This window comes from Malus sylvestris, chromosome 10, assembly GCF_916048215.2.
Source record: "Malus sylvestris chromosome 10, drMalSylv7.2, whole genome shotgun sequence".
NCBI classification, from domain to species: domain Eukaryota; kingdom Viridiplantae; phylum Streptophyta; class Magnoliopsida; order Rosales; family Rosaceae; genus Malus; species Malus sylvestris.
The window spans coordinates 953,160-980,701 of NC_062269.1; the positions used below are offsets into that span (position 1 = coordinate 953,160).

Sequence of the window (27,542 nt, forward strand, 5' to 3'; positions counted from 1 at the left end):
TGGGCTAACCATTGAACTCGCAATTTATATTACGATAAGGGTAAGCTAAGGAGACTAACTGAAGCGTAAATTAAATGATTTGAAGGTTGATGATTGAATTATAACTTAAGTGTTGATAAAAGTACTAATTTCTATTAGTGACACATCATTTAGTTTGCAAATATTGTCTATAAATTGTCTCTCTAGCATTGATAATTATTAAACCGTAGTACTAGCAGATCATAGTGCCCGCGACGGAAGCTACATTAGTGTTAATTAATTTTTTGAATAAAAGGAATCACACTTCAGAAAGGTCATACTAAACTCCTTTTGATGAAAAACTAAGTAAACGGTGTCCGAAACTACTTAAAGGTTTTGATAAAACACAAAAGTTACTACCACATATACTGAAAAGGATCTGCCACTTCAATGTTCAGTTTGTGTTTTCACAAAAATTTGAACAAACTAGTTCTAAGGTCAACCCAAGAGGATTTGAATTGCTCCATCAACTTCTCGGATGCCCGCTTCTTTGACACGATTTCAGCTGCCTGAGGATGCATGGAGGCCAATTTCTGCTTGGCAGTTTCAGTCTTCTCAACAAAGGCTGCGAGAACCTCATCCATCTTCGTTTGCTTCTCAAGGGCAGCATCTAATATTGCTCGAAGATGTGCTATCTTCTCAGAAGCCACGTGTAAGCGTTCTTGCAGGGCAGGAAGTTTAACAGCTTGCGAGACCAAGAATTCCTGTAAAGAAGAAAACTCTGTAGCTGTATCAACATCTGCATGTGCTTGTAGAAAGGCAGTAGCATTGTGCGGGAGCTCATTCCTAAAGGCTGTCAACCTAGTCTTCAAATCATCAGATGGGAAGACACCGGATGACAATAGAACCTCTGAAGAAGCAAGAAAAGCTTCTTGCGTTTCAGAGTTTGCTAAAGCATCAAAACCTTGACATAGGATTCCTCGGATAGTCTCCTTCGCAGACTCCACAGCCGCTGGCATAGCTGTGGGACGAACATCAGAAGGATGGATAACAGATGCCTGAAGAAGGTCATTAACATCATCCTGTAAAGAATTCAACTCATCCAACAACTAGTTGGATACAGCAAAGTCAGTTGATGAATAAAGGCAACCAAAAACAAAAGATAAGAAACACTAAAGTTAACCTTGGGTGGCCACTTAGTACTACGGTCTAGTGGTATTCCTTTTAACTTGTAAGTGAGAGGTCTTAGGTTCGATTCTCGCCAAAGGCGAATTTGAACCACATTATTGCTAGCCTATAATATCGTTTGTTCTTTCAAAAAAAAAAAAAAAAAAAAAGAAGTCAACCTTGGGTGATCCGGCTGGAGGAAATAAGCCTGCATCATTAAGGTTAGTCAGCAAGCTTGAAATTGCATTTGAGGGATGAATGGTTGCAGGATCCTGAAAATTAAGGCATCAGACTAAGGGAGAGTAACACACAAAAACAATTAAGCAATGCTGGAATTTGAAGAAAAGCTTTTATTTCCTTCAATAGAAGATAGGTGGAAGGATAAGTTGTTGAAACAACTAGGCAAGTGGAAGGATAGGTGGCATCACGATTTGGATTAATAAGTAGGTCGTCAACAATACTTCAGAAAAAATTAACATTTCATATGATGACAAGAAAATATGATATCAATCCTACAGGAAAAGAAACAGGGAATGCAATTACCTCCTGATCAGATGTCACTGAGAATACCCCGATTGACGGAGGCGGAGTCGCATCCATAGGAGCGGCATCAGTAAGTCCAAAATATAAGTCTGTGTGCAGAGGATTCCCTAATTCCAAGGAGTTAGTGGACCCATAAGCATCTACAAGGGGGCCTGAGGTCTTCGGTGTCTGGAACAATGAAATGAATGTTAGTAGTTGATATGGTGACAAAGTATGTAGCTTGAAAGAAATTCTTACCTTAACCTTGAGTCTGTTGCCAACATGGTCAACGCTCTTCCTCTTAGCAGACAGTGGATTAGGGTCATCAGGGGCCGGAGAAGATGAAGTAGTAAGCACTGCATGCAAGTTTGGGTTAGTATGTTAGAGTGCTTAGGATTCAAGTTTGCTTATTGTTTGGGTCTGAGTATTGACAGTAAATGGATGTCATCTCGAGCATATTTTTTTCTACTTAAAAATGTTCTATCAATCACGAATGCAATCATGAAAAGACAACAAAAACATATAAAATAAAAGAAAACCTCAGCCCTTGAAAGTATAACAGATTTTAAAACTACAGAGACGATTTGGCTTTATTTTTCAAACAAATATAAGATTGAGATTGCACCATCTTAAGAATCTTATGCAATTAGCTTTATTAAATGATGGTGTCAATAGCATCCTTAGCAACATTTTTTCAAGTGGTGAAGATAACAGAGGATCAATCAACTGTAATTCATAGCTAAACGCATAACTGACACACAATTAAGCACACAACAAGTTATACAACAAAAAAACTATTACGTAGACAAGGGCACACAAATGTGTACAAGATATTGGGATATTCATGTCATGTGTACAAGAAAACGGATTTGATATTATAAGAATTTGATGACGATGTGTGCAATTTTTCCACAAAAACAAAAAGAAACAAAAAACTGTAATTGAATCACAATTAGCACTCAATCAGTAGATAATCACCTTCAATAGGAGGGGAGTCGGAATCCTCTTCAACAGATTCTGTTATGATGCAGCTGGCCCTATTTTCCCACTCCTCCTTGTAACATCCATAATTTTTATACGTTCCCCAATTTATTCCTTTGCGACCCCTCTTAGGACATAATTCCAACTCAACTAGGGGGCGCAACATGCTGGTATTCACTTTCTGAATGCCAAATTGCTTTGGACTGAAATCGGGCCGATGATACACAGCCTTCTCATAGCAAAGGAGGATTGTTCTAGACATGCCCATTTTCTCCTGCCCGGCACAATACTCAGGAAGAAAATTACAGGGAAGCCTTTTGTATGGCTGCCAAACAATCTACAAGAAAACAAAAAGATAATAGAAGGTAAAAAGAAAGGACCAACTTACAAAAGCCAAATGCAAAAACACTTACATCATCCTCTATTAGCTCATCCAGCATTTGAAGATATTCCTGTCTAGTGGTTTCTTCATGAGTACTGGAGGGGTCGCATAGTAGTTTGGTCCATCCTGCTAACAAAGGAAAACTTGTTGGAAGATAATCATCCACCCGATTGACTCCATTGGACAAAAATCTCTGCACCAGCTTAGGAATACGCTCCATTGCAAAAACCTGCAAAAGAAAATCAGGAAATCATAAACTTGTTAATAAGATCCAGAACATGAAAAATTCAACAATGGATTAACACTTACAAACAAATTATTTCTTACCACTAGGGAAAAGGTGTGTCCCATTAATATGTTTTTTCGCCGAGGCGAATAAAGTAGCTTAAAGTTCTCCAGTGAAAAATGAAGATGAGCTAGCAAAGCAGCACCCCATGCATAGTCCTTTATGGTTTGAAGATTTTCCATAAGAGAAAGATAAATAACATGGACATACTTCCGAGAGTAATCAGGAAAAACCACAGAGCCTATAAGATATAGTAGAAAAGCTCGAACATAAGGTTCAATGTCGGGACTATCTTTATCAATAGTCCCAGGAACTACCTCAAAACTCTCCCTCAGCCATTCTAAACTAGTGATACCAGCACTCCTTGGGTCAATACCATTGCAACCCAAGTATTTCATACAAAGCTCGTCACCTCTTGAATCAATACCGGTGACAGGATTACCATCTACAGGCAGCCCTGTGATATACAATACATCTTCCAAACCAAAAAAAAGTTTATGGCTATTAAAAATGAAACATCTCTCTCTAACATCATAAGATTCTACAAGTACAGATAATAGGGGTAAATCATGGTTCATTGGAAAAGTAGTGAGCTTAAGTAACCCATCAAAACCAGTGTCTTTAATCCTCTCCTTAACTCTTCCATCAAGCTTCCATTCCCCCAATTTATTCAAGTGGTCCAGTGCTTCGTGAACATCCATCCGTTGCGTTAGAGAATTACCGGGCTGATTAGGCTAATCTGGAAAAAAAAAAACATGTAGTGGAAAAGGCACCTAAGGAGCCTAATTTACAACAGAAGAAGTGCAAAATTGCTCGAGTAGGTACTTTTCATAGAGAAAAATCCAAATTAGTACCACATATACAAACCCAAATCATTTGACAACGAAATTCATATTTTTTACAAACCCTAAACAAAATCTTATCAGTGGGACAATGAGAACCCAGATCATACATTTGCAATTTATCAAACCCAAATCAGTTCAACACTGAGATGCATACATTTGCATGGGAGAGAGAAGCAATGCAGAACAACAAAAGGAAGGCACACAATCACTTAAATAATGAGAACCCAGATCAGGAGATGCATGCAGCCATATTTTTGCAAACCCAAAGTCATACTCATATCCAAGAAATTACAAAAATCAAGCATGCTTGAATAGACTTTTACAAACGACCCAGATTTTGTGAAAGGATTTGAGAGCCAAAACCTGCTATTTTTCTCACAAGTGAACCGCAGCCAAAAAGCTTCAGTCTTTTCTCTTTGCCTAAAAGAGTGGATGGGTATGGGACGGAAGGAAAATGAGATGTCACTGTGTTTAGTATTGTGATCATGTCATGAGAAGGCAGAAAAATAAGTGCTTCATTCTCCTTGGCAAGGCGCGCTCAATTGCAAAGAAGGAAGAGACTCTTCTAGCACAATCAGGGTATCCCACCATTTTAAAAAGAGAAATGTTAAAAGACTCTTTAGAGAGTGAGACTCTTTATGGCTCTTTGTCATTTTATATTGTTTTTGGCGTAATATTTGAGTTAATATTATGAAATTTTGTGTCAAAAATTAAGATGAAGAAGAGTCCATAGAAAGTTTAACTTTGAAATATTGATTGCACTCTCAGGGGCGTTTGTTTGATCGGATTAGAGAGGACTGGACTAGACTAAACTGTAGTCCTGTGTTTGTTTCACGCCGGGACTACGTTTAATGGGACTCGCCTAAACTAAGTTGGACTAAAAGCTTCGTTGAAGGGTCTTCGCGAGGCCCCCCGAAATTGGCCGGACTGCTAAGCCAAATCTGCTCGCTTCACCCCTCCTTGTTTCGTTCCTCCCATCTGCTTCTATCTCGTGTCCCACAACCCTTTTCAAATCCAGATCTCACAAAATTAAAAAAAAAAATACAAAAAATTTGCAGCAGGATGATCATGGTTGTTTCAATCACACATGCACCCAGAAAAATTCGAACCCAGATAACCCAGAAAATCCCAAAATTCAAACTTAGAAAACTTAGAAACCCAGGAAATCCAAAAAAAAAAAAATGCAGTGGGATGATCATGGTTGTTTCAATCACACATACACCCGAAAAACCAAACCAGATCCAACCCTTATCCTCCACCTTTGAGCCAATCACACATGTAGCCCACCTCCTTCAATCTCTTTCTTGCTCTATGTTTTGATTTTAAGATTTGCAAGTGATTTTGTAAGAGGAAGTGAAGAGGCAGGAGGAAGAGGTGAAGTGCAGAGGAGGCGAAGAAGATGAAGTGAAGAGGTAGAGGATTTGCAATAAAAAAAGCAGGAACAAAAATGGGAGAAAAGGGGAATGGGGAGGGAGAGGCGGAGAGAAAAAATGATGAAGAGAGATGGTTCTAGAAAATAGGGAAGAAGATATAGTAATGAAAAAATATAATTGATATATTAAATTAAAAATAAAATATTAATAAATATAGATTAAATAATATAATATTATAATCCTGCTTCTTAGTCCGACACTGCACCAAACGCTTCACTAAGTCAGTCCAGCTTAATCCTTGAAGCTAGTCCAGTCCGAGACAGTCCGGTGCAACAAACGCACCCTCAAGGTTCAGTCAGTTTTAATTATATAAAAATAAAATTGTTTTCTATTATTTAAATATTTTAATTGACATGATAATATTTAATTAGATTTGTAGGATCTAGTTACGTGTCACATCAGCACATAACAGAATTTTTGACATAATTATGACGGAATGATCATATTAATTTGTGACATTTATTTTCAGAGATTACGGGTTCGTTTGGATGTGCTTTTAAAATGACTGAAAACGTTTTTAGAGAAAATGTTTCTGGTTCCAAAACACTTGAGGTGTTTTCTGTAAGAATTACCAGTCATGTGCTTCTTCCATGAAGCACTTTAAGTACTTTTTTCAGGATTTACTTGCATCTTTACCAAAGATTGGTTCTAAAAATATTTTCACCAAAAGCGTTTCAAGCCATTTTAAAAGCACATCAGCTCTACATTGATCGATTTTCAATTTCATGGACTATCTAAATTGGATAGGTCAATTTCAGTGATCATTTATGATAAAGTCATTTTCAAAAATTGTTGACGAATCTTCTTGGTCCCAATATTCTCACTTGGACCGCTAAAAAGTAATCTATTGTCTCTCGTTCTAGTTTTGAAGCTGAATATCGTGCCCTTGCGACTAGCGCCACTGATATTCAATGGCTTTGCTATCTCTTTCCAGAATTTAGGACTCCACTCCGCATCCCACCCTGCATTTTTGTGGATAATGTCTCCGTCTTAAAGATGACTGCTAATCCCGTTTTTCATACTCGCACCCGTCGCATTGAAATTGACTATCACTTTGTTTGAGAACTTCTCGCTCAAGGTGCTTTACTCACGTGCTATGCTTCCTCACAAAATTAAATTGCAGATGTTTTCACTAAGGGTCTCTCGCGTGATCGCTTTTCCTTGCTCAAGTCCAAACTCAATCTTCATTTTGTTCCATTTCGTTTGATGGGGATGACAAGAATATCACAAATCAAGCCACCAATGTTGCTCAATCAAATTCCATCCCGTAAATCCTTCTCTGTATGTCAGTTTATAAAAATTAGTCTTACCACATTTTCCTAAATGGAATCTACATGTGTTGATGACACTATTTTTATTGGAGAGAATAGTATAAAATGTGTTTGTTCAAAAAATAAAAAATTGTATAAAATGTGGTATAAAAATGCGGTAAGTGTATCATTACTCTAAATATTTGTTGACCCCTCAACTACCGTAACGAAGGAGTGAATCTATTAAGTGGGAAAGAGCCCTCGTAAGGTCTCATTCATCTCTTACCCGGCAAAGGTTTATACTGAATCGATATTTTCTTGGTCTTTAAAAGTCAACCTATAAGCCACTTAGTACTATGGTTTAATGATATTCCTCTTTATTTGGAAGTAAGAGGTTTTATGTTTGATTCTAGCCAAATGCGAGTTTGAACCACATTATTGCTAGCATATTGGGAGACTAGCCCACCCTCTCTCCCTTAGTGATAATATCGTTTGTTCAAAAAAAAAAAAAAATCAACCTATAAATCTGTCCATATAGCAAAACGCTATTGTATTAAGCCTTCTTTAATTCTCTATATGGTAAAACAAACTGATTTGGCTTTTCACAAGACAACTGGAATGAGAGCCTAATCGGAAACAATTTTGATTTGGCCAATTTTATATTTTTATTTAAGTGAGACGTCAAACATTTCATTAACGTCTGGTTTTTCATTCAAGTTGCTCTCTGTCTCTTTCTTTACTATTTCTGAAGGGAAAATCAAATTAGAGGGAAGACTTGTTTGCTCTTTTCTCAGGATTGAGTTAAACTTGGCTCTTCACAACCCAAAACCAAAAGCTTTGATCTTCTTTTGTACAAAATTAAAAAACAAAATAAAAGAAAGCTTTACTTTAAAGGGATATTAGGAGAAGGTGATAGTTTTACTATGTTTCGGTTTTTACTTTTGGGAAACACAATTGTTCGTCACAAAGAAGGAAAGAACTGTATGCCCTCTTCTCTTAAGGCAATGAACTCTGTACTATCACATCCCAATTTTTCACAAAATTTCTGTAAATATTCACCTTTTTGTCGGAAAGCTTTTCTACTCTAGACCTATAATAGGAAGTTTTCATTTTTTTTGGAATTTTAACGAAAAACTTCTAGTACTGTTCACTTTAATGAAAAACCACATTTTTATACTAAAAGGTCAATTCTGGTACTATTTACTTTACCCTTTACTTTATCCTTATCGTTAAAACTCAAAGTTTTCAAACCATTTTCATTAGTTTTCCTTTTTTTCTTTTGCTCGAACTATAATGGGAAATAATAATCTAGCATTTGCGATATCGAGTAACTTATAAGCGAAAATTGACATAGAAGATTTGGTGAGTTTTGATCCGACCGGATATAAAGTATAACAGTATAAATACTTAAGCGTGTAACATGTTGTACGCAGAATCAAATTCAGAAAAAGAAAAAGAAAACGAAAAAACTTTCACCCAGTTGAAAAAAACACTTAACCAGTCATTTTATGGAGGAAGTACAAGTGATCATCGTAGGTGCCGGTCCGGCCGGCTTAGCAACCTCAGCATGTCTTAATCACCTTAAGATTTCAAATGTAGTACTCGAAAGAGAAGATTGCTATGCTTCTCTTTGGAAGAAAAGGTCATATGATCGTTTGAAGCTACACTTGGCCAAAGAATTCTGCGAACTTCCCTATATGACTTTCCCTTCAAATGCACCCACATACATCCCCAAGGATATGTTTGTTCAATACTTGGAAACTAATGTATCCCAACTCGGAATAAACCCTAAGTGCAACCAAAACGTGAAGTCTGCTCTTTATGAAGTAGACATAAACAAATGGCGTGTCACGGCCGAGAACACGCTTTTGGGTGCACAAGAAGAGTACCTTGGGAAGTTTCTTGTGGTTGCAAGTGGTGAAAATAGCATAGGTTATGTTCCTGAAGTGCATGGCTTGGATGAGTTCAAAGGGGAGGCCATTCATTCAAGCAACTACGAAAACGGCAAGAAATATGGTGGAAAAAATGTTTTAGTCGTTGGTTCTGGGAATTCTGGCATGGAAATTGCATATGATTTATCAAATTCGGGTGCTAATACGTCCATTGTTATCCGTAGCCCGGTAAAACTTCTCTCTTCCTTTTTCTCCCACACAAGGACAACTTAAATTTTCTCTTTTTTGCTTTTCTTTCTTTTTTCTTTTTAATAAAACTTTTGAGAATAATTATATAGTTTGTATTTGATTTTCTTACCTTTAAGTACATTAATATTTATGACTTGTTTAAAAATCGTAGGTACATGTTCTCAACAAGGAAATCGTACATTTCGGAATGGTTTCGTTAAAATTCCTCCCACTTAACATAGTTGACAAGGCTGTTGTGCTCTTAGGAAAACTAAAATATGGAGATTTAACGAAGTATGGGATTCGAAAGCCAAAAGAGGGACCTTTTTTTCTCAAGGCAGCTAAGGGTCGTGCCCCCACTATCGATGTTGGGTCCATTAACAAGATTAAAACTGGAGAGATAAAGGTATACAATTTTGAACGATTCTTTTTTTTCTTCATTTTTTATTTTGCAATATTTATTTTCCATGTAATACAAGAGATTAACCTTGTCTTATGTTGTTGACGTAACTATTATTGAAATCGTCATCAGGTCTTGCCATCCATAACAAGCATAGACGGAGACCTGATCAGATTTCAGAACGGCAACGTTGATTCGTACAATGCTATTATATTTGCTACAGGCTACAAAAGCAGCGTTCTAAACTGGCTCCAGGTATGTTATATCTAATGTTCTTCGTATATGTACCCGAGAAAAGGATAGATGGATTTGTATCCTTGCTATAGATTGTTCATTCATTAAAAAAAAAGTGTGAGATTGAGATTTGATGTTTACTCCTTGTTTATTGGGTCCACTATTTTTTATTATGTACCTAGCTAGAGTTTTGTACTATCATGATTTGTGGATTACGGAATAAGTTAGTTTTGTGTGTATGAATAACATTATACTCTTTATGATAAATAGAGTCCCATTTTGATATATGTTTATTGTTTTCTCGTGAAGGATGACAACCATTACTTCAACGAGAATGGAATGCCACAAAAAAGTTTCCCGAATCACTGGAAATCGGAAAAAAGGGGTCTTTACAGTGCTGGGTTCTCAAGACGTGGGTTATTTGGCATTGCATATGACGCACGAAGTATAGCAGAAGACATCAGTTCGTGTTTGACCTCCTGAGTTGCGTTCAAGACGAAGCCCTTTTGTGGGGGTTACGTCTTGATATCAGTTTTGTTTTTGCTATGACTTTCCATGTAATGTTTAATGTTAGAGGTTGTTAGTTTTCTTGGGTATGAGAGTCTCTTTTTTCTTGCTTGGGGTTTTCACCCATGCGGTTTTCCCGGAATAAGGTTTTGGTCCGAGACCCTGTTTTCTTTCCATGCTAATTAAAATGTCATTCTTCTCAAATAAATAAAAAAGTTGCACTGCTAGAAAACAGTTTGACAGTGATGATACTATTCACCCAATATATGCTTTATGGCTCCTAATTAATTAAGCTGCAAAGAAGTGTAATTAGCGTTTTCTGAGATTTTGGAACCTTCATGGGACAAGGAAAAAGAGCCCATCTTTTGCTAGGGTTTTGCCTGTTTGTGTGATTGAACCCTACATTTTGAAACTTCTGAAAATTAAAATAGAAAAAAAGAACTAGTCAATAAATATTTGGTAGATTGCAGGGAAATAGGGAAATATAGAAATTAAAAAGTAATTAATGTTTGAATTAGCTGATTAAGTAGTTCATTCTTGTCAAATATTGCCTAGAACATATTGCCTCCATCAAGTGACAAGTCACCTCTGCACTTCCAAATATTGGCCAATCTCACTCCCCTTTGCATCGGCCAACCCCTAGCCACACCGGAACCATTTTCTCTTGGCCTCCCAAATCTTTAGGTTTTTCTAGTCCTGGCCATACCGGTTTTTTGCCTCCCAGATCTTTCGATTTCTCAATTCCAGGCCATACTGTGGTCAGTTTCCTTTGGCTTCCCAATTCTTTAATTTTTCCCTAGTGACACCGACGTCATCTTCTTGTCGCCTCCAAAATCTTTCGTTTTCTCTAGCCCTGGCCACACAGATGATCTTTTCTTGTAGCCGCCAAAATCTTTTGGGTTCTCAAGCCCTGGCCATACCGGTGCCATTTTCTTTTTGCCTATAAAACCTTCCGGTTTCTCAAAAAGCGAATCAAGTTTCACCAGTGTCGATGATTCAATCCACAATGGTACGATGAGAAGATGATCGAGGACTTACAGAATAGTTAACTTCACAATGAGTATAGTGTATACCTTGTTTTATGCGTGTACGTGTATGCGTGTACGTGTATACGTACGTATGAAAGTCCTTATATAGAGAAATCCCAAGAAATCCTAAATCATGTAAAAGACTGTAAAATTAATCCATCTCATAGTCCTAGTAGAAATCCAACTTAAACAAGTTCGTCCAGGCTAGGTCATGGATATTCTTACCGACATGGCGTATTATTATAGAAAATTCAACGACCATGGCTTGTTCTTACAAAGACATGGATTATTATTAATTACTATTATTATAAAATACTTTGGAATACGTGATTACAAAATACATAATGTCACGTCCCGATCCCGACAGACGACCAGAATTGACACATGACGTCACCAAATATATGTATCTCTAGCATAACCCGCCTCTGGGAAATGGCAAAACACAACTTAAGATCCAATTGCGCAATAATTCTTCGTAGACTTTATGGCTGCATCTAACATCCTCGTTAGACTGCCTACGTACCCTAAATAGGGATCAAGCCATTTGTAGTTCATCATTTCACTATACTTGAACATTTATCACATAGATCGCTATGTCTCAACAATATATCACAATGCATACCATGCAATATGTTCAAGAACCAAGGACGAAACACAATATTCTTCTCAAGCCACACTGATCAACTAGAATAATCATAATAATAACATTCATATCCAAAGTCATTCCGCAATCTCGTAAATTAATCAATTCATGAATAAAAAATGCATGCTCTTAGCATTTATTTACGTTAATCAATCAATACGATAACTTATCATTTCACAAATTTAACTAAGGAACTCTGTATAATTCCCTACTTGGATTATGAGGGTTAATTCTAGTTTATATTCGCAGGGTCTATTAGGGTTAATTCCCATCCACTCGAATCTAGGGTTCTAGACTAATCTATGGATATGAGAAAGAGCAAGGATTCCGGACCACTCAACGGAATCCAACAATCTCGGGTTCCGGACCACTCAACGGAACTAAAATACCAAGCTGCTTCTTGTAATCTACCAAGACTTGTCATATGTACAATCATGCCTACGTCAAGGAGATAGCACACTAGGCAAATCAGACACTCAGATAAGCTGCGAAGCTTAGGTGAGTGACAATAATACAAGTATATGATATCCAGTAAAAACAGGCCATCGATCACAATCTATAAACATCAAATATAGAATCATGCTTTATGAAATCATAATCATGTCGCTGAAAACTCTGAAGGAGTCACCCAAACATCCAACGATTTTTCTAATTCAAACCACAAGATTCCAAGAAAAAAAAAAACCGTCGTTCATATGTACATTAAAAACTAAGGCTAGAGGGACGCAGTTTGGCCGAAGGCTACATAAGTAACCAAACATGAAGTGGCCCCCCAAAGCGGATTAACCAAGCAGAGCCACCCCTGATAAAGTAACCAAGCAGGCAGTGACTCCCCAATGGGGATTAACCAAGCAGAGTCACTCTTATAGCTGTTAGAAAGTGATCACCCAATGCGAAATAACCAAGCATGATCACTCCTAAGCATACATGGCTATAAGGATCGCCCAACGTGGATTAACCAAGCGCGATCCACATATAGTATGGTCCTCCAATGCGGATTAACCAAGCAAGACCACTAGTGACCCCCTAATGCGGATTAACCAAGCAGGGTTAAGATAATCAGGTAGGTAGTGACCCCCTAAAGTGGATTAACCAAGCAGAGTTACACTTACAGAACTGTTAGGCAATGATCACCCAACGCGGATTAACCAAGCATGATCACCCCTAAGTATAAATGGCCATAATGATTGCCCAACGAGGATTAACCAAGCACGATCCACATATAGTATAGTCCCCCAATGCGTATTAACCAAGCATGACCATCCATGTACCATTGCCGCATGGTGCAGGAAATTCAACACACAACCTACCCATAACTCAACCACTATGGGTTACAACGTAGTCACTACATCATCAACTTCTCATGGCCACCAATTAATACATCACACAATCATATAAATTCTACAGAATACTTCTAATAGGATTCTAAGATCACATAGTCATAGCATTTATCATACTTATCATTCACATTGCTAAAAAGAGATAATTAAACACACATATATTACAATCATCAATACACAAGCCAAATCATGTTTAATAAACATAGGTCTATGGCTAAATATATAAAAAAAAATCACATTTCAAAAGAAATTACATTTATAAAACCAAGTCATATTCACAAATGATATTAATATAAGAAATTAAGGTAATAACCGTATCACATATATTCAAATCACTCTCTAACCAATGTGGGTCCACTAGACTTCACTTAGTCTCCCGTAGTACCAATTTTAGTATCCAGAACATTTCAGGACATGTTTATCAAAAGTCAACTCTCGGTCAACGGTAGGGTTCGCAACTCCACGTAATTCGATCCAAAAGATCCGCCTATCGGATTTTGGATCTGTAACTTTTTAGGGTCCTCATTATTCTCATAGAACAATAGACTAAAATCTCATTGCAATCCAACGGTCAGATCTCCGCCAATTGCTAGAATTAGGTGGCGTTTAACAATTAATTTTACTAACTTAGAAATCTAATTTGGAAAGATCCGTATATTGGATTCCTGATCCGCCAGTTCCAACTATCCTCAAATATTACATCCTATAACGCATTAAAGTTTGGTGGCGATCCAACGGTCGGATCGTCAATTCAAATATTCATCAAGTGGCGTATTATAATGAAAATAGGTTCAAACAATCAAACCATGTCATACGGATATCAATTATCAAATTAGGGCATCTGATTGAACTTAGAAATACATCATCGGCTCACTGGCCACGTGCTGCCTCATGTGCCGCCGCGGATGGCGGTCGGCCGCCCCGACTTGCCGGAAAATTCAACTATTTTTAAAAATTACCAAAAATTACAGAAATGAAGATGTCAAAGAGTAGAACAAACTTTATACCTGTGGCCAAGTCCAATTTAGTCAGGAAAAACCTCAATTCTATCCAAACCCACCGAAACCCTAGAAATTGGGTGACTTCGATTCGGCTTCTCCGGTGCTCCGCCGCCCCTATAGTTGTTTGGGCTTTGTTCCACGCCTCAATAGGATGCTATAGGTAGTGGTAATTGAAGGAATTTGTTTCAAATTTGGGGGATTGACCTCTATGAACCTGCACACTCACCAGTGCGATTTCCCCAATTTCAAGGCTATTTTGTATGGAATTTGGGGTAAAATAGGTAGAGGGGATGATGAGAAATCATTTCCAAGTCATAAGGGGCTTCAACTTGCCGGAAATTGGCCGGGAGACCACTGGATTTCCATGGCACCGCCGGTTGGGTTGCACGGGTCAAGAGACCCGTTCCCCCCCCCCCCTTTTTCTCTCATTTCCTTCCTTTCTTTATTTCTTCATTGGGCAGCCCTGTCTCCTTTCCTTCCCATCCTGTCCATCCATCCCTACCTTTCTCTTATTTTCTTTATATCTCAGCCACACACGTGGCATAATCTTAGTGCTCCAGAAAATCTGGAGCCTTCTTGATTAAGGTAAAATTACCGAATTAACCTTAATTTTAAGCATTAATAACTCCTTCGTTATTGCTCCGTTTCATGAACGGTTTGCACCTATGTGCTCGTGAGATCGAGTTCTATTTGAAAATATAAATTGTGACATCGAACGATCTACAGATTTTAAATAATTAGTTTCCAAACTTCACTCTTCGTACTAGTTTAATTAAAATCTAAATCCAAATAAATTAATATAAATTCCCGAAAAATAAAAATCTCCATAATACAAATATGTAGATTATAACAATGAAATCCAGGAATGGGATTTCACACATAATTTTGGTTAGTAATCATATAAATAGTGGTTTGTTTCATAATGTGTTATCCAATTAAGTTCAGAACACTTCGAAAAAATGCAGAATTTCTAAATGCATTCTTGTTGGTTCCAACTTTTCAGAAGTATTTAGGTTTGGAAAATTTTGGGTTCAAATTCGAAAATTTTAATGGAAACGAACATTTTGTTTGAGGAGCAATCTTATGGGTCCAAGTATGTCATTCAAAGATGAAGCAATAGAAGAACAAAATGTCTGATGACTCTTCATTAGTGTATTTTTTTTAATACAAAGTTCATAGTGCACCATAACTTTTTTAAAAGTATCGATAACGACATCTTGTTAACTTTGAGGTTTGATTTCAGTTTTGGAATTTTATTGAATCTTCTGTTGTATTATTTTGTTTTTTCTATACATGCATTCGGTGTTAAAACCTGCCGAGTAGTACTGATCAATTTAGATGCTCGGTAGTTTTATATTCTATGTTTTTTGTAATATAAAATATTATGTGTGTGTGTGTGTGTGTGAGATATACATTTCTAATGTGTCCAAAACAGGTTTAGATCCCTAGTACGTATTTCTCTGCTAATTAAAGGGAAACGGAATGCATTGGACAGCGTGATCACTACGTACATATACAACTGCACCGAAAGACATACTGTCTAACAACACTCCCAGAAACGCATGGTTCCACATCAAGTGCCCCAAAACACAACACAGGATTTAGTTATACGCACAGCTGCAAACTCAGGAATTAGTTATACGCACTGCTGCCACTGATACAATAAATTTGTTGGAAATTAATAACAATATTCGTTAATTTGGCCTGCCTGTAATCAATTATTTTAAGGTCGCTCTGTGTTGGACTATTGGGTTTAAATACCTTAGCGTGTAATATGTTATTCGCAAAATCAAATTCGGCAAAAGAAAAACTAAAGTCTTTCAGCCACTAGCGAAAACCACTTAACCAAAATTCAACATAGAAATGGAGGAAGTGCAGGTAGTCATCGTAGGTGCCGGTCCGGCAGGCTTAGCAACCTCAGCATGTCTTAATCACCTTAAGATTCCAAATGTAGTACTCGAAAGAGAAGATTGCTATGCTTCTCTTTGGAAGAAAAAGTCATATGATCGTTTGAAGCTACACTTGGCCAAAGAATTCTGCGAACTTCCCTATATGCCCTTCCCTTCAAATGCACCCACATACATCCCTAAGGATATGTTTGTTCAATACTTGGATAATTACGTATCCCAATTCAAGATAAACCCTAAGTGCAACCGGAGTGTGAAGTCTGCTTTTTTCGATGCAAATGTAGAGAAATGGCGTGTCACGGTCGAGAACATACTTTCGGGTGAACAAGAAATATATCTTGGGAAGTTTCTTGTGGTTGCAAGTGGTGAAAATAGCGTCGGTTACATTCCTCACGTCCAAGGCTTGGACGGGTTTAAAGGGGAGGCAGTACATTCGAGCAAGTACGAAAACGGCAGGAAATATAGTGGAAAAAATGTTTTGGTAGTTGGTTCTGGGAATTCAGGCATGGAAATTGCTTATGATTTATCAAATTCGGGTGCTAATACTTCCATTGTTGTCCGTAGCCCGGTAAAACTTCTCTCTTCCTTTTTCTGTCACACAAGGACAATTAAAACTGCCACTTTTTTCTTTTTGGTTAAAATTGCTCCATGAATGTGTATTCAAGCCAAAATGGCTTCATTATGGTTTGCAATTGGACAAAAAATGAAATTAAGGTTTAAATGGACTTTTATGTACATTAATTAATACTTGTTTAAAATCGCAGGTACATGTTCTCAACAAGGAAATCGTACATTTTGGAATGGTTTTGTTGAAATTCATACCACTTAAAATGGTCGACAAGGTTGTTGTGCGCTTAGGAAAATTAAAGTATGGAAATTTATCCAAGTTCGGGATTCGAAGGCCAAAAGAGGGACCTTTTTATCTCAAGGCAACTAAGGGTCGATCTGCCACTATCGATGTTGGGTGCATTAAAAAGATCAAAACAGCAGAAATAAAGGTACGTAGAATTTTGAATGCATAACTCATAGTTTGATGTTTTATCTTGCAAGTAATATTAATTTTCTATCACAATTGACCTTGTGTTGTGTTGTTAACATAACGTTCAACGGATTCCTCATCAGGTCTTGCCTTCCATAACAAGCATTGACGGAAACCTAATCAAATTTGCGAATGGAAACTATAACTGGTACGACGCTATTATCTTTGCTACCGGCTACAGTAGCAGTGTTCTAAACTGGTTTAAGGTATGCGTATGTCTGATATTCTTTTATGTTTCAAGATAGCATTACTTTTTATGATAAACAGAGTCCAATTAATCGATCTGTTTATTATTTTCTCTTAAAGGATGACAACGATTACTTTGATGACAATGGAATGCCACGAAAAAGTTTCCCGAATCACTGGAAATCAGAAAAGGGTCTTTACAGTGCTGGATTCTCAAGGCGTGGATTATTTGGCATTGCGGATGATGCACAATGTATAGCAAATGACATCAGTTCGTGTTTGAACTAGCACTACAACAAAACAGATTGTCAAGCCTGATACAATAACGTCACATTCATTTTGTATCCAAAATATGATAATTACAACAAAACAAAAAAATATATTTCTTTGAACCTGCTGACAAGAAAATTACATTGAAGGATGTGTACGGTTCATGCTTTATACATCCATTGAATTGGATAATGAGCATAATTCAATAAGCTAATTGGGTCTTTGAACTTTTATTTTAATTTATATTTGTTTGTATACCTGGAGGACTCGGCGTCATGAAGAGTATTTACTTCCGCACTCAACCGGACTTGACTTTGAAGTTGTTCCGCTCCCCTTTGTCCTCTTAGGTTTGTGCCAAAAATAAGGAAATATATATTGTGGTATATTGCAATAAAGCTGCTCCTGCAGTATGTAATACTTGATTTCCTGTAATGCATATGATCCGTTTCTTATTAATGTATTATTTGAATTACAAATGTTCTTAATCCACGTACAACAAGAGGCAATTAGAGGGCCAGTTAGCCTGAGTCCAACTATTGAAGACTTAACATTTTTTTTTTAAAATTTACGATAAGGGGTAAGGGGAAAAACTTGGTCTAAGCTTGTTTTTTCATAAAATTTGAACACAAGGTCCCTTACTTGCAACACCGTATTAATAAGTGCAATAAATATTTTTCTCTAGAAACTACATTTTTTATCAGTTAAACAAACTGTTAGAGAGAAAATAAATCAATTAAGAATAATAGCGGTCATGCAACTAAAAGTTAAAGCACAAAAGGCCCTCCTTTCAAGCCATTGCTGATAAGATCTATGGTAAGTTGTCGGCTTGAAAAGGTTCAATGTTTTCACAAGCAGGGAGGCTCTAACTTAGTAATTCAGTAATTCACGGACTCTTGGTTATAGTTTTCAAATTTATGGTTGGCCTTCTAATTCACTACGTGAGGTTCAAAGATGGATTAGGAATTTTTTAGTCTGGTGATCCTTTAAAAAGGGTGTGCCTCTACTAGCTTGGAGTTCTTGTTGTAAGTTAAAGAGAAAGGTGATTTTGGTATCCGAAATCTTTTTAAATCCAACCGTTCTTTCCTCCTTGAAACATGTTGGGATGTAGTATCCTCTTCCTCACCGACTTCGGTTTGGTTAACACATTTCTTAATGATAATTTTCAAATGCTAAAATCTTATAAGAGGTCTTCGATTTGTTTAGGGCTCTAACTGATGTGGCTTTTCTTTCTATAGTTCTCTTTAATGGAGTGTTGGTGATGGTTATAAGATTTATTTTTTGTATGATAACTAGCTTGGATTCTCCTTGCTCTCTAATGTTCGTGAGGTCGACATAATTCCTTTGAATTCCAAAGTTAATGTTTTATTTAGGATTCAAAGTGGTCTCTCCCCAGTGCCTTTACTTTCTCGTTTCCTCATCTTCAAGAAAAGATTCAAAAGATTCTATTGTCGATTATGCATATGGAGGATGCTTTAGTTTGGACAAGTTCATCATCGGTTAGTGTTTCAATCTATTCAACCAAGCAAGAGTTTAGTAGCTTGGAAACCGTGTCATGACAATTGTTCACTGCTGATTTACTTAACGCTAGGAGTGGTTTTAGTTTTATATTGTGCTTTTTGTCGCATTTTGTTGGAAAAATAGGATCTAATTGCTATATTATATCACATAGAAAATTAAGAAATAATTGATGCAATTATATATCAAAGTAATGCATGCACATGAGTAATAATGGATTAGAAAAACTTGAAAATTCAAGGCAAGTGTTAGACACTCTGTCCTTATAAGACAAGTTTACGCCTTACTACGGTGCTCATGGTTGATCGGCGCTTCTCCTAAGATATAACGATCACGTCCTTGTAATAGTAGCATTTCAAATCACAAGGCCCTATGAATCACGATTGTGTTGAAAACTCTCTCATATGGACTCAATGAGACTCTCTAATATTTAATGCACTCTATGTATGATTATGTAAACAATGAAAAGTTAGTTAGTGATTATATGGGGCTTCCCTATTTATAGAATTTGAAATATCTCTTTGGAAAGGATGTAACTATTCGTGAACAGTCAAAATATGCAATTCTTCATTTCAAAAACTACATCTTTCTACCAATAAGCTCAACTTATCATTTCCAATCAATTAATGAATTTAATATATAATAATATTATTATTAAATTTCCAACACATTGTTGGGGAATCTTGTGACCAGCTTCTTCTACATTAATTGTTCTCAAACTGTTGCTTTGTGAAAATGAATTTTCATTCTTTTTGGTAAGCATTAGGCTTTCCTGGCAGTCCACTGAAAATGTTTTTTTTTTTTTTATGGTTTTTTGGTCTCATCATTTCCCAAGTTTGTTCGAAAACTTTAGTTCTTGGTTACTTGCAATTTATTTTGATGGCTTTGGCACGAAAGCAACAATATTAGGTACTGATAAAAAGTTTTAGCAGTGTCTCATCCCAACATCATATTTTTAAGGCATTGGAGGGAATCACCTTCTATTACCTTTTCTTATTTGACCGCTTGTGCGTCGATTCGTATATTCTCTATGTTACGGATTTCATCCATTTCTTTGGATGCTCTTAGTTTTGTGTCTGTTTTTCATTATGGTTTAGCCTAGTTGGTTAGAAAAATTCTCTTGAAAAACCATAAAAAAGTAATCTTTTTTTGTTATAGTTAGTAGCTTGTCGCTCAATTACAGTTCACTGTGGATTTAAGTTTAGTTTTAGAGTGTTTTTGCTCCTATCTCCCCCCTCCCCCTCTCCTCCACCCCTCTGTTCTTTTATTCTTTTTCATCAAGTTTGAAGGGGGAGTTTATGTTCCCTTCTAATTTTTTGTATTATGAGGAATAAGGTTTTTGTCTCCCTGACTAGTTGTAACGTTTCTTTTCTATATCAAAAAAATTTCCTTGTGCCTCTGATGTTTCATTAAAAAAACTACGCTAGCTTTCATTACAACATCAAACTCAAGAAAAACTAGAGTCTTGCAAGAGGACATCGTGGAGAAAATCAAGAAAGAAAATATCAATGGATAAACTAAATTTGGCTACATGGTGAGCCCCACCATTACACGCAGTATAGGAGAGACATGATATCCTGCACTTTAGACCCCAACTCTTTCACATGAGTAATGTTGAGTAAACGTAGAAATGTAGAGAATAATTCGAATGATGACTTTGAGGTACAACATCAATCGTTTCCTTAAAGTGTTATTTGTCTCAACTCGAATGAGTTTCTAAAGTGTTCTTGGCAAATCACTTTCAGGATACAATAAAGTATGAAATATTCGATTAGCAAAACCGAATTATATTCCCTTAGAAATAACTAGAAAGAAATTGTATGAATGTGATAGAGAGAAGAGAGCAAGGAATGTAGAAACAAATTTATGAAATTGTGTGTGAACATTATGCCACAATAGGTATTTATAGATATTAAAGCACCCATTCATTGAGTCCTTTCATTTTAGTTGAAGATATACAACCCTTCTTAATAGTGTTAATCCAAAAGACATGTCTTCTATTTACGATTTTTAGAATATAAAAATTAACTAATTACACTTATAATTCTACTCATACAATTTGAATAAGTATTATATCTTTTAACCAAAACTTGCAACCATTCAACAAAATATACAACCGTAAAAGGTTGAATGACACCCAATCTTTTGTAGAGGTTGCTGCCCGTACACTTGCTGTGCACCGCAACACCTTTTATCTATTACACATAAATATTAAATAAATAATATAATATAAATATATATTAGGATAAATTACACAAAACTACATCAACTATTGGTCGAATTACAATCTCATACCTTATGTTTTAAACATTGCAATGTCATACCTTAACTTATAAATTCGTTACAATGTCAAACCTCCGTTAAATTTTCTATCAATTTGATTGTTAAATGATGATGTGGCAAGAACGGGACCCACTCATCAGCCAACTAGAATAAAAAATTAATTATTTTTTTATTTACAATTGAAATCAATTAAAAAACAAATCTTAGCAGGCACATCCCACTCACTTGCATCCCCAATCCTCTATTATCCCCTCCCTTCAACCCTCAGCAGTAGTCTCCTCATCCTCAATGAAAATTTAGGGTTTTTACCTTGCATTAAGCTCAATGAGTGATGACTGGACTACATGGCAGTTAGGGTTTTGAATTCAAATCCCTAAAAACCTTATAATAAGCAGCGTAATCACCTTCGTCGTTGCTGTTGTGGTTGCCGCTGCTGGTGGAATCAAGGGCGGTAGGGATATTGGAGTAGTGGAAGGCGTCGTTTTGGGGAAGGAGGAGGAACTCGATGGAGTCAGGGGATGAAATCTTTCCGGTGAGGTAGTCTGCGCGTCTTCTCTCCTTCATCTGCGCCCCAGAACATCATGGGTTTAAATTAAAAATTAAATCTTGATTTTGTCGAGCAGAGAAATAGTCTAGTGTTTTGGTCCAATGTCGATGAAAGTTTTGTGGGATTTGAATCCCACTTTGGGAAAAGTTATATGGTTCGGTTTGTTTGGTTGCTCCGAAAATGGGGGAGAAAGGAAATTAATTTTTTTTTATATTGTGAATGTTTGATTTTTTTCATTGCCCAGGATAGAAACAAAATAAATTTTCATTGAGGATGGGGAGGCTGCACTAAGACCATCTCCAACCAAACGAGGGCTAGAGAACCCTCTGACCCTCCAAGATATTAATATTTTAATGAATAGTACATGGTCATATTTGTCTTCATCTCCGACCAAGGGCCAAAGGGCCATATGGCTCGTTTTAGCCATGTCACAAAAAATCGTCTCCAACTGAGGGCCAAACATAATTTATTATTTAAATTTAAAAATTACAACAACTTAAATTAAAAAAAACAACAACTTATATTTAAAAACTACAAATTAAATTTAACACCCAATCTTTACAAATTTCCCAACAACCGTGAAACTGAAAGGATTTTGAGCTGCCCTCCATATACAATTCCTCCGCTTGGCGTACCCAGAAAATATAATTACAAAACTTAAAGGAAATTAATTTATGAAATTAAATGCAATATTATTAAATGTATTTACAAAAATTAAAGGAAAGTAATTCATGATATAATTAAATATATTTACAAAAATTAAAGGAAAGTAATTCATGAAATTAAATGTAATATTAAATATTTAAAATAAATTGTGAAAACACTTACTTCGTCGTAGTAGTTAGCGCCTCTTTTATGTCTACTTGCGGCTGCTAACAGTGCTTGATGCCATTTGTTCAAACTTGGGTGAATATGTTTCTTCCATCTTGAAGAACAACTCTCGTGGTTTCAGATATTCAATGAAGTGGTGCCTTCGTAGAAATCTAAGTATTTTTTGGACACAAGAGTCCAAACACCTTCACTTGTTTGAGAACTCTCCCTCACACTATCTTCCGACACCCATCTATAAGCCCTGCAAAGAGCTTCATCTTCTTTTCGGGTCCAAGCCCTGCCTTTCATTGCAGACGAGGCCATTTGAAAATTCTTGAAAGAATTGAAGGAAATATTTTTGAAAGAGGTAAGAAAATATGAGAATTGAAATGGTGAAACATTTGTGAGGAATGGTCAATGAATGGTTTAGGTATTTATATGAAAAAAATGAGAATTTTTAAGAAGTAAAAAAAAAAAAAAAAATTTGGCCCAAAAAAAAAAAATCCAACGATAACTAACGGCTAGCTGATGTCAGATAGCCCTAACGGTTAGCTGATGTCAGATAGCTGTTGCATTTGAAATTTGGCTTAGAATTCCTGTCGGTTATATCCAACAGGATTGGTGAGATTTCTGGCCAGCCTGGGGCTGGCTGGATTAGACTAGCCCTTTGGCCCTTTCAGATTCCGTGGGGCCCATGAGCCCTCTGGCCTAGCCTTCGGTTGGAGACGATTTTTGGGCGTTTTTCGGCCCTTTGGACCCTTCGGTTGGAGATGGTCTAAGGGTGAAGGAAAGAGATAACAGGTGATTGGGGATGAAAAAGGGGGGGGGGGAGTGGGTTTCGGCTCAGAGGTGTTTTTTTTTGGCGATAAGAGTTGTTTTTTGAATTGATTTTAATTGTAAATAAAAAATTATTAATTTAGTTAGTTTTTTTTATTCTAGTTGGTTGATGAATGGGTCTCGTTCTTGCCACATCATCATTTAACAGCCAAATTGACAGAAAATTTAACGGAGGTCTGACATTGCAACGAATTCATAAGTTAAGGTATGATATTGCAATATTTAAAACATGAGGTATAAGATTGTGGTTTGAACCACAGTTAAGGTAGTTTTGTGTAATTTATCCTATATATTACATATTATTGAAATCTCTAAAAATCCTTCCCAATTTCAATAATATGGTAAATAATATTATAACAATTTTCTTTTTATAATTAACCACAAGCAGACCAATGTAATCATGCATACAATAAAGGTTTCTTTCGAATTAAACCTTTAATTAGTGTAAATAATTCAAGGTTATAACAAATGGAATGGTGACTTAAATTTAAATAAACTATTCTTATGTTAAAACCGGAATTATTACACACAAGACTATGTCTTATTTCCTAAAAGAAATTTCTAAACTAATTAAGCACTACTATAGCCTTGTGCTTCATCCTGGTTTCATGATCATTTACAAGAGAAAACCTAACTCTTGGTAAAAGCGGCACCATTTCTTATGTTCATATTGGTGAGGTTCCTTCCCATGTCGTTGCTACTATAGACATAACAAAAATAACCTCATTAAGATATAAAATTCATCCTCCTAAACGTAACAGTATTGCACTGATCATCCTAGAATGAGCCATATACATTAACTTTCAGTGCTTTCACAACCATTTATCAATAACTTGTTATTACCCATTAAACTTTTGAACTAGTGATGTTCTAGACAAAGTCGGGTTACCATTATTGGTGGCTAATTTTCAGTAAAGGGTTTTAACTCCATTCCACTAGACATACTAACTACCAAAGCTCTTGAAATTGCTTTCGTTAGTGGATCTGCCTAGTTATTACTTGATTTAACATAAATAATATTAATAACTCAATCAGTTATTAATTGCTTGACATATTCATGTTTCAAGCTAATATGTCTAGAATTTCCATCGTATACCTTATTGTATGCTCTAGACAAAGTAGCCTTGCCATCACAGTATAAAGAAATTGATGGCATTGGTTGTGGCCACAACTCTATTTCCAATAACAAATTTCTAATCCATTCGACTCCTTTACCTGCTGCTGCTAATACTATAAATTTAGATTCCATAGTTGAATGTGCTATACATGTTTGCTTCTTCGAAGCCCAAGAAATTGCTCCTCTGGCAATTGTAAAAATCCACCTTGATGTAGACTTATTATCATTAGCACTTTATCCAACTTGCATCTGAATATCCTTTTAGTACTGCTGGAGACTCATAATAAGTTAGACTCAGGTTAATAGTTTTTTTAAGATAACAAAAAATTCTATTTATTGCTTTCCAATGAGCAGTACTTGGATGACTAGTGTATCTAGAAAGCTTGCTTACTGCAAATGCGATATCTGGCCTAATACAATGCATGACATACATTAAACTTTTGATTACACTAGCATACATTAAACTTCTGATTACACTAGCATACTTATGAAAGAAATATTTGTGAAAATTAGTTCATTTGAACAACATCTATGCATGCAATTAACAATTAAAAGGTGGAATCATACTTGTATGCACTCAAAAACAAAACTTTACCCATGAAATTCAAGGCCTAGTAATTGTGGTGAACCAAAACTCAACTCAAATTTTAAAGAAAAGGGTTGAGAAACTTTTATACCTTTGAAGCACCTCTTTGCTTAGCAAAGGATATTCACCCATGTGAGAGCCTTTTTCCCTTAGTATCCTTGCTCTTTGACTCCATGGATGTGGATGGAGGAACTTTGCTTCTTGGCTCCATGACTTCTTGGATGGATGAAGGAATGGATTCTCCAAGTTCCCAAAATAGAGAACTTATAGGTCTCCACACCAAGGAGAGCATTAAGGAATAGATGAGTGACTTAGAGGAAGAAAGATTGCTAGCTATTTTTCCTCTAGGGTGGCCGGCCTCCTAAGAGAAGAGAGAGCTTTGTGTTATCATCTTTTCTCTCTAGAAACCCCTAATGAACTTTTGGCTATAAAGTCCTTTATATAGTCACTTCACTTAAGTGACAAAAAGAACCAAAACCCATTCAGTTACAATATGGCCGGCCTTCTAAAGGCTTTGGGCTATTTAGGCCTTTTTGATTCTTTAATAATTAAGTTGTCATACAACTTAAGTTAATGGGCTTGACGGTTCTAAGCCTAATGGGCCTTGAGGTCGAATAATTACTGAAAAGCTAAAACGAACTGATTCGTTTGATTAATTAACATATTAATTAATCCTAGCCATAAATAATTAAACCATTTAATTATCCTTACTCATCTACGTTGTTTCTTCAATCTCTATCTTACACGGTGTACGATCTATTAGGTTCCTTTTAACGAGGCAGTGAGCGATTAGAACTCTTCAAATCAATTGTGAATTGAAACATACTTTCAATTCTCTCTTTAGTGATTGTACATCTTTAGGGCTTCCACAAACCATGAGTGGCACCTAGCAGTATATCATGGCTACCCAAGCTAATCAGAAGAGGTGGAGAACCTATTCAGTTTAGGATTACAATGCAATACGGTTATTCTCCAATACAATACTCTTGACCACATTGTTTGGTTTGATAGTTTATTCATGTCTACTATCCAATGTGATTGTTTTACTTATATGATTACCTTGAATGTGATTTGGAATGACTTCCTAATTCTCATTCATACTCTGGCCAGAGATTCTTAATCATATCATAAAATATTTTCCCTCAAACGGTTTGAAGGTTAGAGATCCCTTGTTGTGCATTCACTTGCCTTCATGGCTAAGTGGCTTAATCCCAACTATGCCGTGGACACCCTTTGACTGAGTGACTTTGACATAGTCAAAGATTAAGGACCTAACCATAAGACAACTATGATGCCTCAGGTCAAATGATTACTTTGCATTATCCCAACCATGAGTTCTCATGTAACATGAGTATGAGAACTCCTTGTTGATCACGTTCAGTGGACTCATTCTCTATTGAGCACCTACATGCTTGTCTTGGTGTCAGTCACACCAATGACTCGAGACCAGTCACTCTCCCTAAGAGAAGACGTAGCACGTACTAATCTTAACGAACTGTCAATGCCCAATTGACAATTCTATGATCAGGAACGTTTAGGATATGTATACGAAAGAGAATGTCTCATGAATCTAACTTCTTTCGATTACATTCTCCCAATTACATATTCCTTGGACTTATCGTTTAAGCATATAACATTTATATGAGACGGCTTTAAACAATAATCTTTACCCTTTATATTAAACTAGATTAGTTTAACATGTGAAATGTTCATAAAGTATCATCATATGATTGGCTTTAGGGCACATTTCCAACAATTTAAGCTATGCAACGGACCTACCAGAATTATTAAGCAAAGTCTCACTAGGGTCATAAGCAGTATTTGTTTCTTTTATTTGTGCTTAAACTTAAGAAGCAATTTTGTTATATAATGTGACTAACACAAAGCGTAACCCCTACTATGCTTCTTTACTTTAATTCTCAAGATAGTATCTACTTCATTCAAGTCCTTCATCTTGAATTTTGAATTTAGATACTTTTTAATTTTAGATAGACCCTTTATGTTTGTACAAAAAATTAGCAAGTCATTGACATATAAACATATAACAACACCATAATCACTTGTGAATTTAGAGTATATGAATTTATCAGAATTGCTATGTCTAAAACCATATGATAAAATGACAGAATCAAAATTTTCATGCCATTGTTTTGGTGATTGCTTCAATCCATATAACGACTTTACTAATTTACAAACTTTCTTTTCATTTCCAGGGAGAACAAACCTTTCTGATTGTTCCATGTAGACTTCTTCATCCAAATCACCATTTAAAAATGCTGTTTTCACATCCATTTGATGCACATACAAATTATATAAAGATGACAATACAAACAATATTCTAATTGATG

The 27,542-nt window shown here is 36.2% G+C and overlaps 3 protein-coding genes across 5 annotated transcripts; 2 read left to right on the plus strand and 1 right to left on the minus strand.

Annotated features, from left to right (window-relative positions):
- Positions 1-291: 291 nt before the first annotated feature.
- On the minus strand, positions 292-4,759 carry LOC126587747 (protein MAIN-LIKE 2-like). 3 transcript variants are annotated; one of them, XM_050252822.1, is made up of 8 exons: positions 4,505-4,759; positions 3,338-4,120; positions 3,042-3,239; positions 2,626-2,965; positions 1,906-2,003; positions 1,669-1,836; positions 1,305-1,397; positions 292-1,067 (listed from the first exon to the last, which is right to left on the minus strand). In XM_050252822.1, exons 2-8 carry the CDS (start codon positions 3,995-3,997, stop codon positions 426-428), a joined length of 2,199 nt encoding a protein of 732 aa, XP_050108779.1. In that variant the 5' UTR covers positions 3,998-4,120; positions 4,505-4,759; the 3' UTR covers positions 292-425. The 3 variants fall into 3 exon arrangements, with proteins under 3 accessions (XP_050108779.1, XP_050108778.1, XP_050108780.1); XM_050252821.1 differs by having other exon boundaries at positions 3,338-4,035; positions 4,505-4,758; XM_050252823.1 differs by lacking the exon at positions 1,305-1,397 and having other exon boundaries at positions 3,338-4,035.
- A 3,573-nt stretch (positions 4,760-8,332) lies between these two features.
- On the plus strand, positions 8,333-10,166 carry LOC126584894 (probable indole-3-pyruvate monooxygenase YUCCA10). The gene is made up of 4 exons (XM_050249270.1): positions 8,333-8,944; positions 9,117-9,350; positions 9,477-9,599; positions 9,888-10,166. Exons 1-4 carry the CDS (start codon positions 8,333-8,335, stop codon positions 10,059-10,061), a joined length of 1,143 nt encoding a protein of 380 aa, XP_050105227.1. The 3' UTR covers positions 10,062-10,166.
- A 5,794-nt stretch (positions 10,167-15,960) lies between these two features.
- Positions 15,961-17,517, plus strand: LOC126586665 (probable indole-3-pyruvate monooxygenase YUCCA10). The gene is made up of 4 exons (XM_050251589.1): positions 15,961-16,572; positions 16,769-17,002; positions 17,127-17,249; positions 17,350-17,517. The coding sequence occupies exons 1-4, from the start codon at positions 15,961-15,963 to the stop codon at positions 17,515-17,517; spliced, it is 1,137 nt and encodes a 378-aa protein (XP_050107546.1).
- Positions 17,518-27,542: the final 10,025 nt, after the last annotated feature.

Bases quoted from the DNA above. Each gene is read 5' to 3' on its own strand.
- LOC126586665 (XM_050251589.1), top strand. From the start codon at position 15,961: ATGGAGGAAGTGCAGGTAGTCATCGTAGGTGCCGGTCCGGCAGGCTTA. The intron at 16,573-16,768 runs GTAAAACTTCTC...TTAAAATCGCAG, and splicing joins CCATTGTTGTCCGTAGCCCG to GTACATGTTCTCAACAAGGA. The intron at 17,250-17,349 runs GTATGCGTATGT...TTTCTCTTAAAG, and splicing joins GTGTTCTAAACTGGTTTAAG to GATGACAACGATTACTTTGA.
- LOC126584894 (XM_050249270.1), top strand. From the start codon at position 8,333: ATGGAGGAAGTACAAGTGATCATCGTAGGTGCCGGTCCGGCCGGCTTA. The intron at 8,945-9,116 runs GTAAAACTTCTC...TAAAAATCGTAG, and splicing joins CCATTGTTATCCGTAGCCCG to GTACATGTTCTCAACAAGGA. The intron at 9,600-9,887 runs GTATGTTATATC...TTTCTCGTGAAG, and splicing joins GCGTTCTAAACTGGCTCCAG to GATGACAACCATTACTTCAA.
- LOC126587747 (XM_050252822.1), bottom strand. From the start codon at position 3,997: ATGGATGTTCACGAAGCACTGGACCACTTGAATAAATTGGGGGAATGG. The intron at 1,398-1,668 runs GTAATTGCATTC...CTTAATTTTCAG, and splicing joins CAGTGACATCTGATCAGGAG to GATCCTGCAACCATTCATCC. The intron at 1,068-1,304 runs GTTGACTTCTTT...GTATCCAACTAG, and splicing joins CTCCAGCCGGATCACCCAAG to TTGTTGGATGAGTTGAATTC.